General features: G+C 45.6%; 1 protein-coding gene across 2 annotated transcripts in view; it reads right to left on the reverse strand.

The window, feature by feature from the left end:
• CCDC47 (coiled-coil domain containing 47) overlaps window positions 1–12,381 on the reverse strand; it is a 454,951-nt gene that overhangs the window by 64,790 nt on the left and 377,780 nt on the right. For both annotated transcript variants that reach the window (XM_069634111.1, XM_069634112.1), the window contains exon 10: window positions 11,722–11,780. In XM_069634111.1, the coding sequence (XP_069490212.1) occupies window positions 11,722–11,780 (59 nt within the window). The remainder of the gene's footprint in view (window positions 1–11,721; window positions 11,781–12,381) is intronic.

Genomic DNA, 12,381 nt, shown 5'->3' on the forward strand with positions numbered 1-12,381 from the left:
AGAAACTTTTTCGGCAAAGGGCGTCTTGCGTCAATAGCGCCGTGTCGATGTCCCTCGAAGGCCTCCGTCGAGGGCGACGTCACCGGATGTTATAAAAAGGACGCACGGTGCCCGTAGCTTCAGTTTATGTTTTTTCCTCCATAACATGTGACCTGCTCGTACACAATGTCTGCTTGACTGCACATAGCCTTGCGGGAACGTAAGCTGCAATAGCATAGGAAATTCTCCAGAGAAACAGGCTGGCAGGACGATGTGGAATATGTTGGAGGAACATCCAGTCGAAAGAACGTTACCAGTTGGTAAATAACTAGTTCTTCAAATGGATTGTGTCCTCCAACGTATTGCACATCTTTGACAGACTCCCAAAGCAGTACCAGAAAATGGAGGAGGGGAAAGAATTTAGAATACCCAATCAGATGGCAGAATAAAGAACCGCCTTTCCAAAGGCCATATCTTGACCATGGAGCATATCCAGGAAGTAATGTTTGACAAAGGTGTGGCTAGAAGCCCATGTGGCTGCATCACAAATATTCCTAATAGGAACTCCCTTGCTGCAGGGCTGTGGAAGTAGCCACGCCCCTAGTGCAATGAGCTCTCAACCCTTCCGGAGGGTCCTTGCCCGCCAATCGGTAATATTCATTAATGGTGAGGACAATCCAACTGGACAAGGTCAGTTTGGTAACAGCCTGGCCCAATTGGTGTCCAGCATACCCCACAAAGAGGTGATCGTCCACTCTGACCCTGGACATCCTAGAAATATAAATCTGTGCGCTCTCCTAGGGTCCAACCTATGGAGACACTCCTCTTTCTTACCAGGAGGATATAAAGACGGAAGAACCACTTTCTGGCTTAAATGAAATTCAGATACTACCTTAGGTAGAAAGGAAGGACGTACCCTCAGTACAACCCTATCCTTGTGGAACACAGTAAAGGGTGGCTTAGATGAAAGTGCCTGCAATTCACTCACTCTGCGAGCGGATGTAACCGCAACCAAGAAAACCATCTTGAAAGACAACAGTCTCAAAGGACAAGAGTGCAAAGGTTCAAATTGAGCACCCATCAGGAATTTCAAGACCAAATTCTGATCCCAAACCAGCACATGGAACGGGGACGGCAGGAACACATTAGTGAGTCCTTTAAGAAATTGGGAAACCAAAGGAATCTCAAAATAAGAACATTCTTCAGACGAGCGCTTGAAGATAGACAGCGCCACCAGGTAACCCTAAATGGTACCCACTTGAAGGCCCCAGTCGGCCAAAGAAAGCTAGAACCACTGGAATGAAGGCTGAAAAGGATCAACATTTTGTCCTCTGCACCAGTCGCAAAACATACGCCAACAGTACAAGGATTTTGTTGCTGGCCTCCTGGCCGAAAGCAACACCTCCATTACGTAGTCCGGGAGGTCCCAATCCTTATACCTCAACCTTTCAGATACCAAGCATGAAGGTTGAGAGTCTTGACCTCTGGATGGAGAACCTGACCCCTCCTCGTGTGAGAGCAGATCTCCTCTCGGTAGAGAAGATGGCGTGGAGGGCAGACTGACATTCTAGAAGGTCCGGGTGCCATGCTTTCCTGGCCCAATCCAGAGCAATGAGGATCATGTGGGATCCGAACCTCCCTAACCTTCTCAACACTTGAGGAATGGCGGGGACTGGAGGAAACTCGTACAGCAGTGGGAATGACCAGTCCACTACGAATGCGTCTCCTAAGGCTCCTCTCAGAGGAAATTCTCTTGAGCAGAATCTCTCGCACTTCCGGTTGGCACTGGTGGCGAAGAGATCCACTTGTGGGGTTCCCCAAAGGGCGAAGATCTCCAGAAGGACTTCCTGAGCCAACTCCCACTCGAGAGATCGTGCTCTGCCTGCTCAGAGCATCCGCCGCTGCATTTTCCTCTCCGGCCAGATGAGCTGCAAAGAGCGAAATTTCCTGCTGGATTGCCCAGAACCAGAGCTGCATTGCCTCTCTGCACAACAGGAGTGACCATACCCCCCCCTTTTCTGTTGAGGTAATGCATGGCCACTGTATTGTACGTCATGATCAGGACACTCTTCCGCCGCACAGACGACAGAAAAGCCTTCAGGGCCAGCCTGACGGCCCTCAACTCTAACAGGTTGATGTGGAGTTTGGACTCCGACAGAGACCAACGACCGCTGGCGGTCAAGTCTGCCGCATGAGCTCCCCATCCTGTGATGGAAGCGTCCGTCACTACAGTCCCCTCCGGCCACGGTTGCCAAAACAGCTCCCCCTTCATCAGGTTCCTCTCGTTGGCCCACCACAAAAGATCCTGGAAGACCGACAGATCCAACATCTTGCCAGAGAACTGCGACCACTGCCTCTTGAGAACACATTGCAGGGATCTCATCCTCAGCCTGGCCTCTGGCACCAGAAAAATGCAGGATTCCATGAGGCCAAGCAACCTTAAGAATTTGAAAGCCGGGAGACTCTGGACATGTTGAAACTAGCGTCATGAAGAGATTGTCTCAAGTCTTCCAATTAGCTATCCCCTGAAGAGACAGGAGCCACATCAGGCTCAGGGTCAAGATATAAATCAGACCTCTACTCCTCCTCATAGATGTCATCCAGATGGAGGTAAAAGTCCTGTCTCTGAACAGCCAAGGGTAGGGTCTGGAGTCAAGAACAGGGCTTACAGACTTGGAAGTAGCCTTCCTTCGAGGATCCACAGTTCCAGGAATCTCTGGCGGTAAATTTTGACCAAAAAGCCCAGAAGGCGTCGAGGGGGCTGATGGCTTCGACAAGGGCACAGACGGCTGATAGGAAGGCAAGGCTTCGACGTCCGTATCCGACGGACACAGTGCTGATGGAGTCGATGCCGACCTCGAGCCCTTAGCAGGTTTCTGCGGTCTCGCTGGGGATGAGGACCGATACACCTGGAAGCACGTCTCTTACGACCGTCCTGAGCCTTGTCTGAACGGGACCTCGAAGGTTCTCGATGAGGATCACACCGAGGACCCGAGCCCGAAGGTGTACGAGCCCCAGTTCGAGACCGTTACTTGCCAGCTTAGTTAGAAGGTGCGGACGGAACTGTGCCTTGCGATTGGAAAATCACCAACATCTGCTTCATGAAGGCAGCCCATTCCTCTGGAGTCGAGGACTTTGTTGGACAAGCCACTTTCCTTGCAGCTCCATCCTCCGAGGAGGATGGGAAGGTGAGCGGTGACGGCGCTTCCTAGAATGCCAAGACGAGGAGGGCGAATGACGGGAACCACTCCGGGACAGGCACTCTGGCAGACAAAGGACAGGAGACTGGAAAACTCCTACCCATCTTCCTGTCTGCCCAGACATTCTGGAGCCTGGGCGAGACACCCAAGGGATCCCGCCAAAGGCAAAACACACAGAGACCTCCCGCTTCCAGAATTGTAGAAAGGCTAACAAAGAACAACCACGCTAGTAATGGCAAAAAAAAAGAAGGGAGTCCCCACATTGGTAGTTGGGTGCCCCTACTGTGCATGACCAGGGCAATGGGCACTGACTGCAGCATAAAAATGACAATTGTTAGAACATGTCCACTGCCACCAGCCATAACTAGGAGATTGTGTGACTAAAAAGTCACAGGATCAGAGAGAAGGGGATACTAGTTATCCCTTTAGCACTCCTCTTAAATTGGTGCGTGCCAATCTCGCAGACTATAAAGCTTTAGGAGAGATACTAAGTATCTATCGTTAAGAACTGTAGTTACTCTAGGACAAAGACAATAACTGAAGGGTCCCCAGCAACACTGTCCATAAGGAGCTGTGTGCTGCAATAGTAAAAACACAGATGCCTTTAAGGACTACGGAGCAGACACTGCATAGTACAAGGCGAATAAGAATAGAGTGCCAAAAGACAGAGCCCACAAGAATGAACGAGGGGAAAAAGGCTCCACTCATTCAGAATTGAAAGTAAAAAGGTCCAGAAGTCCAGCAAAAAGTGCTGGGGGTCTCACTAGGAGAGGGGATAAAGCATAAAAATGATAAATCTCCCCAAAAGCCCCTAGACCGCACTTAAAGGATACTTTGTTTATTGTAAATGTTTTGTTTATTGTAAATGTGCCAACTGGTGGCAGCAGTTGCATTTGTACCATTTATATTGTAACTACAGTTCTTAAGCATATGCTTAGTATCTCTCCCAAAACTCAATAGCCTGAGAGATTGGCACACACCACCTTCAGTGGAGTGCCAAAGGGATACCTAGTATCGCCCTTCTCTGCTCCTGTGGCTTTTTATTCACAGACAATCACCTAGTTATGGCTGGTGGCAGTGGACGTGTTCTACCAACTATTGTGCATTTTTTATACCGGAGGCTATGTCCATAGCCTCAGTAGTTCACAATAGGGGCACCCAAGTAGGAACTTGGGGCCTCCCTTCTTTTTTCGCCATTAATAGCGTGATTGTTCTTGGTTAGCCCTTCTTCTACCATTCTGGGAGGGGGAGGTCAGTATGTGTGTTTTGCCTTTGGCGGGAACCCGTAGGTATCCCCGCCTAGGCTCCAAAGTGTCTGGGCAGGAAGGCAGAACGGGAGGAGTTTTCCACCCCCTCTGTCCTTTGTCTGCCAGAGTGCCTGAATAGGTCCAGCTCTCCCAGGGGAGCTGGCTGTCCTGATTGGACAGCCAAACGCCCCTTTCTGTAAAATGCTGAGAGAGATTGCAGAGTGTGTGCTGGAACTGTATAAAAGGTGAGGCTTCTGAAGTATCCGAAGAAGACCAGAGACGACTGCAGATCCTTTGCAACACTGAAGCGACCACTGCTGTCCTGACTCCCCTTTTTTGTGCGACAGAGATTAACTTTGAAACGAGCCATCTCCTGAGGTCCTAGGAGTTTCCAGAGCTATGAAACCCCAGTACCAGAAGACGTGCTGCCCATTTCGAGTGCATAGTCGTGGAAAGGCTGACCTTGTAAGGACACTCCAGCGATCCGTTCCCACTCACCGAGACCCCATCGACAGAGCGTGTGACTGGAGGAAGCGAAGATTGACCGGGCGTTCCGTGTCCTTTGTTGGTGCTGCAGAAAAGGCGACAAAACAGCTAGGTGACCCCAGGAGTTGCTGGAAGTCATGCTACAGGTCCTCACTCGAGGCAGCTGTTGAGATCCCATCCATTGTCCTGCCTTCAGTCATCAGACCAAGGAACCGGGAGGTCTGGTCCACAGCTGCAACATCACAGAGCATCCAGCACAAACATTTTCTTCTAACCTAAGGTACTGTGGGGAAAAAGGTAATGCTTCCAAGAAGTCACTCCAGTGAGTTAGAGTGCAAGTAGAGGTGTCCAGGGCAACCCCCTCTTAACTCAGACCCAAGCTGCTGCTTGGGTCCCCTTCGAGTCAGTTTTAAGGTTGCCCTTGTTTGTTAACTTGCTGCTTCAATAACACTAGAAACTGGAATTAATCCACAGGAACTCTTCGTAATTCGCTGCTTGTCAAGACTTCACGCCATCTCCAAACTGCCTTTAGTCAAGGTTGCGTTTTTGGACTTCAAGGACTTACTAGGCGAAGAAACCATCTCTTGAACTAAGCTTATTTGTCATTAACCATTTTCCTCGCCTCAAAGTGACCTTCCTATGTGTTTGGAGAGTTAATGCATTACTGTATAAACTGTTGAAAACCGCATGTGTGCGCAATAATTGATAATAAGATAACATTGTCTTTGCCATTTCTAACAAAACGTCCCTGGAGGATAGCTCAGCGGCAAAGTGTTCGCCTTGGAAGTAAGGCAACATGGAGCAGCACAGGTTCGATCCCCGGGTCCACGCTCAGAAACCTCTGGGTGTTTAAGCGAGTTATAAATACGCAACTAAGACACAACAAAAAAACGAAACAAAACAAAAAACTTCCTGTAACAGCGCCTCGATGCCCGTGGGCTGTGTGAGCACTTTCAAAATACAAATAAATAAATTGCTACAAATGTAACCAGGGACAAACACAAGCGAAGCTACGAACGATTCACCACCTTTAGGAAGGACCCCAGAAAAATGTATCAGTGAAATATGCTGACGCACTGGATATAGGGAGGGTCCCAACTGGCCCCGGAACAATCTTTAAAGGTCAAATTCGATGTAGACATTCCACAAGGCAACCCTATAACAGCACGGGCTGATCAAACCCCATGCCAATCACGGACCAAAGAGGGAGACTGGTCCGTGGATTGCGGATGTATTGGCTCGGAATGAAGAATAGACACTCATGACAGAGATCAAAAAGCTTAAGGGCCTAGGGGACCAACTGCATGCCCAGTGTCATTCCATCTCGCAAGACTTTAAACTGATATCATGGAAAACCAGAGGATTTAAGCACCGAACAAGTGATGTCAACTTGGGCATCTATGATGTATTATGCCTCCAAGAAACTTGGTTGCTGGGCCTTTCTTGGACTGCTATAAAGTAATCGCTGCCCCAGCTGCAAAAGGAGACAAAGGTCGCTGATTCTCTGGGTTATTAAAAGGAGGTTCGGGAATGACCTTTGAGAAGATACTGTGTCTAACTCCATTGTCTTCCGAACTTGGTGAACTGGGATATTAAGACGGATATCAACAACACAAGAAATTTGGGAAACATGGTCATTATAACCTGCTACTGGAATCCTCACATCATAAACAAAAGTTTTATCAAATCACCAAGATAATAGAAAATGCATTGGCAACCTACAACGTTACTCATATGGTACTCTGGAGACTTGAATGCAATTTCAGTCAACAGGTACGAACAAAAGCATGAAATCAACAAATACCTCATGAACCGAAAGAGGAAGGCTCATGTTGGAAACCATTAAGTGGTGGTAGTAAAATCCTGACTTGGGAAAGAGGTTCCCAGATGGTGGACCTGGACCACATCTTCGTTACACGGGATCTGCCATTAATCCTGAAAGGATACGCAGTCTCTAGGACATTAAATAGAGACCACAACCTCCTCACTGACACTAGATCCATCCTCAAAACCAGAAGCAAAAACTATGATGTTGGAGGTCAACGTGAATAACGGCAGAAAGCGCTTGAGCCTAAAATCTAAAGACATCACCACTCTAACAAAGAACTACACAAGTGGACCGGAAGGTGGGAAAATCATCAACCCGTCGACCAGTTCAACAGTGCGAAGTGCGGGCCTCACAAGCCAGTAAGATCAACGCTTCATTCATATAATCAGGAACTGGTGAATAAGAGGAGGGCCATGAGACACCTAAAACGAGCTGCTGCAGCCTCAGACCTGGAGGAAATTAAAAAAGAAGCATACAACGCATGTAAGGCCTACGAAGCTTGGATTATCGCTGGAAGACCCAGGCTACTGCAGCAAGATGCAGAACAAATGTTAAGAACTTTGAGTGGGAAAAAAAAATCAAAAGACTTTTTGGACCCTAATAAAAACAAACATCTAATTCCCAGGAAGATGTGCAACAAAACCCTGTAAGTGAATCAACTTGGAAAGAACATTTCACAAAACTCTATAAAAGGGAAAATTCAGCTGGTTGAACTACAGAAATCGGTGTCCAAAGGGAAAGTGTGGTCATTTGAACACAACAAGGAAGAGATTGTGGCAGAAATCATGAAACTTAACCCGTCTAGGGCCCCAGGCCCGGAGGGGCTTTACGAATGTAATGCTGAAAGAATTCCCTAAAGAATGGGCTCACTTTATCCACGTGGTATTAACGAATGTCTTCACCCAAAGGACAATCCCCGAGTCATGGAAAATGCCAACAATTTTACCAATCTTCAAGAAGGGGGATAAGCAAGACCCAAGAAGTTACAGACCGATCACATTACTGGATATGATTGGTAAAATCTTTGGGTCTTTCCCTACTGGAGAAATTCAACAACTGGACCAGGGAGTCCGATTCAATCGACCCATTTCAAACGGGGTTTGTAAAATCTATCGGCACTTCTGCAAATATTGTGCTACTGAACCTCCTCAAGAACAAATCCCACCAAGAATGGGTAAGATCTTTATGGCATTTGCAGATCTTACGCAAGCTTTCGACCGAGTGGATCAAAACTTGCTATGGGCAAAATTGGAGGAGAGGAGTTGCCCGGACGACGTGATCGAGCCATTAATCGCTCTGCATACCGACACAAAAACAAAGGTTTGTTTAAATCGTGCAGGTTTATTATTCTCAACATCCCAAGGAGTTAAAAAGGGGTGCCCGATGACTCCTGCGATTTAGAACCTCTTTATTTCGGACATACAGCACTTCAAACCTCAGCTGAGCGCTTTCCCTCCTACCATTGTGGAAATGAAAGTCCCCAGATTGTTGTACGCGGATGATCTTGTTTTGATCGATCAGACCAAAATAGGATTGCAACGGCAGATGGACAGTTACAGAGATACGCGACTCAGAACAAGCTGGAGATAAACCAAGCCAAAACTAAAATAATGTCATTTCAACGATGCAATCCAAAGAAAGAATCTTTCATATGGACCTTGGGGCCAAACAAAATCGAAAAAGTTGAGACATTCAAATACCAAGGGGTCACCATCAACAGCTCAGTAGAGACCCCCCAACAAGAAGTACTTATTGGGAAAGCAAGAACTCTAGCGACTCAGGCCAAAATGCTGGATAAAAAAATACGGCCACTTTTCCTTGATTGCGGCAATCAAGTTCTATAAAGAAAAGATCATGCCTACACTCGCGTATGGCGCGGAAGCCACACCAGATATGCAGCAGAAGTTTTGGTCCAGACTTGAATCCATCACATGGAAAAGAATCCTGAATTTGCCAAGTACCACTCCAATCTCCGTAATTCGCAGAGAATTAGGCCTCTTCATTGCAAGTGGCTGTGGAATGGAAAGAACTGGCTTGGTATAGGAAAACATCACTTCCAACTACGGCAAAGATACTGAAACTTGTAAACCAGGAGACACTAAAAAACTTGCCCAATAATTACGAAATGGACAGATCGCAATAGAAAGAAATGAATGGAATTAGCTTGAACAGAAGAAGACCTCAAGGACAACCCGATGAGAGTGAAAAAGAAAAACTTTGAACTGGATGCACACAGAAGAGAAAGCGGGAGCCTACAAATTTGTTGGGGATTTACCATCTAACATCAGAAAACTTAACCAGCCCCGGGCTTATCTCGTAGAATTTCCAAACAGAAAGTACAGGGAAACATTGGATGATACGCTAAATCAAATCCTGACAAACGAGATCGAGGCAATTTGTGGAGACCGCCCTACAGACGAAAGTAGATTTTGTCAAAGCCATGGACAAGTGGAAACCATAACACATGTAATGATGCTTTGCCCGGGGTTGAAAGCAGAGTATGAACCCTTTTTTTACACCGCTGTTGTGCAATCTTAGTACACTGGACACAGACAGCAGATGGGCAGCTCTGATTAATGGTGATAACACAACCTGTGACATCGCTGCGGTCTCATTCATAACAAAGATACTCCCATCGGAAGGATAATAGAAGGTACGGGACAGAATTCCACAGATAGATAATTAGAGAGTCCCCCCCAAATACAGTTAAATAACTAAAGGCGGCTTTTGTTTGGAGGGATTCTTAAAATGGGGGTTTCTGCACGTTACCATAAGTCAGCGTGGTTGTGGTGATAAATGCCCATGCAGCGGATTGATGGGGAAAGAAAGCCACATGAAAGACTAAGAACTACAGATCTAAAGACAAAGCCGTAAGAATTTGGAAGGGACGTTAATGAAATAAAAGGACATGGAACTGAAGTATTATGGGGGGAGGGAGGAATACATGAATGAATTTATTGTAAAAATGCCAATGCAATTAAATCAATAAAATAAAAGTGAAAGTGTCCTTTGAAGTGTATTATCAAGTATGCCCAAGTGTTCTAGTATAAACGTCTGAAGTATTTAAAGTGATTCTGGTGTAAATATAATAAATGTATACTTTTGCTGTGCCTGTCTAGCTAACATTCAGTGTACTTACCTACAGCTCACCTCTTCATCTTAAGATAATCCTGACTGCTCTGCCACTCTACCAAGGTCCTGAGCTAGTACAGAATGATACTAAGAGTTGGGGATCTACAAACCACTTGGATAGCTTACTAAAGACTTACTGCCAGTAGGACTTTAGGAAAACTCCCCTAACACTGAAATCCATTTCAGCCGTTGTTTCTTCCTTGTCAGATTTACGTCCAGTGGTCGACTTGTCTTCAGATTCCAGAATCAGATTTTTATCCAGGAACCCAAGCACAACTTCTGCAAACCCTCCATGCAGTTTACAGAAAGGGCAGGTGGCTGTCCAATCATGACAGCCAGCTGCCCAGTAGGAACTGGTTCCTTTCCGGGAGACTCAAAGACCAAGGGCTGCAGAGTTTAAGACTCTGCCCTCGCTTCCTGCCTTCACAGACACTGTGGAACCTCGGCGGGAAAAACAAGTGTCTCCTGCCGAAGACAAAACTTCACTCGGGACCTACCCCACCTAGGACAGCAGAAGAAGACCCAAGAAACAAGTACACTACAAAAGCCCCCATTATAACAGAATGGTGACCCTTCTGTGCATTACCATGGCTGATTTGTTAGCCTGTGAGTAATATGACTAATAAGTCATTAAAGTAGATTCACTGCCACCAGTCATAGAGTTAGCTTGCCATTGAAACACATTTTACTAGCTCAGTGAAAAGGGGGATACCATGCATCTCCCCAGAACTTCACATAAGGTGGAGTGTGCTGCTCTCACATATAAAATGTGAAGGGGACAGGAATCCCACTTTACCCTTGGGAACAGTAGTTCACCCAAGGTACATTAAGTTAAATTAAAAAGGGAAGCCCAACAGCAACCGATAAGGAGCTGTGTGCTGCCATAGGAAAATGCAGTCAGCCCAAAGTTTATAGGGAACTATAAATCCAAACACTATGGAGGGACATAAAATGTCACCCATAAAAAGATTAAAAGACCGGGTGAGAGGAGAAAAAGATTCCCAGTCGCCCAGAAACCAAATCCCAAAAATGTCCTAGGGTTGTCACAGGTGAGGAAGATTAATCACATAATTGAAAATCTCACCCAACACGCTGTCAGTGCTTGGACACTATGTGCCTGATTCACAGAAGCGTTTTATAATGGCGCAATACCATAGGAAAATGTTCTGTGAATCCAGCCCTATGGCTGGATCTTGAGCAAATAAGTTTCCTCGACATCATCATCTGTTGCCCTCTGCATACGAAAGAGTATACCTTCCTCAGTTTCCCACTGTGGTTCAGTCCCCTTTGCATTCCAGGGCAGCATTAGAATGTAAGCGGTTTGTAGTGTAGAAAGCATAATGTCTCACTGGTCTGGTACATGTGGGTCAAATAGGTGTTCCACACAAGCCCCCAGGGTCCCCCAAAATGCTTCTATTTTAACTGTTCTGGGCTAATCTTGTGACACATCATGGAGACACATGTGCCATGTTCCACAATGTTACTCTGTCAGTGTCATTAGGCAAAATTCCAACCCACATTACAACCATAAACTAATGCCTCTAGTGGTCAATTTTTCCCCTTAGGTATTCATTGGATACCTGGAGTATGGATATATTTCTCACAGATTAATTGGTTTTACTAAATGAACAGTTCATTGCATTTTAAAAAGCTTCCTCTGAAAAAAACAGATTTCTTATGAATGAAATTTAGAATACTAGAAGTTATCTGTCCATTTCACTTGAAAAAATAATGAATTGCTTTGCTTTTTATGACAATCCTACATTTTCCCAAACCAAATCTTGGAAATTGTAAAGTGAATTAGTGTTGAATTCTTAACTTAGTAATATGAATAACAAATTGCTCTTACCATTGAACGTGAACAGTAATGTTCTTTTCGTGTCTGGCAGCTTTAAGGGCTGACCCTCTCTGTACAAACACAAAAAGAAACTAATAAATCCAAGTAATGCAACAAATGGAGAAGGTTTATAATATTCTTTAAAATCGGACAACTTAAAATGCACGCAGAGACCAATCACCTGTGTAAATAAAAACTCAAAGAATTCCCAAAATTAGATAATGCATTTCATGTTGCCATAAAATATCACAGCACGTCGCCACCAGGAAACTCACAAACTCTGCTCCTGCAGAAGCGTTCAGCTCTTCTATTCCATCAAGAATATTTCATGTGATGGAGGAGAGAGGAACCCAGCTCTTACACTGGTGAGTTAGTCGTAGCAAGGGGACGGGTTACCCAATGGCAGCTTCCCATTAGAGTTGGTCAACCACTTTCAAAGCAGGTTCACAATTTGGGTGCTTCTCTTACAAACACTTGCCTCTCATGCCACTTACAAATGTAGTTCCTCAGAAAATCATTGTGCTTTTTAGTTCTTTCCTTGGGTTTCAACATTACATTTTCTAAATTGGTTCAGTCTTGTTCTCATCAGCTGTCTACACTTCATGTTAAGTATTCTCTCAAACGTTCAGATTTTCAGATCAAACTTCTAAACTTTGGAAATATTATAAATGG

This window comes from Ambystoma mexicanum, chromosome 13 (assembly GCF_040938575.1).
Source record: "Ambystoma mexicanum isolate Mex_15411 chromosome 13, UKY_AmexF1_1, whole genome shotgun sequence".
NCBI lineage: Eukaryota > Metazoa > Chordata > Amphibia > Caudata > Ambystomatidae > Ambystoma > Ambystoma mexicanum.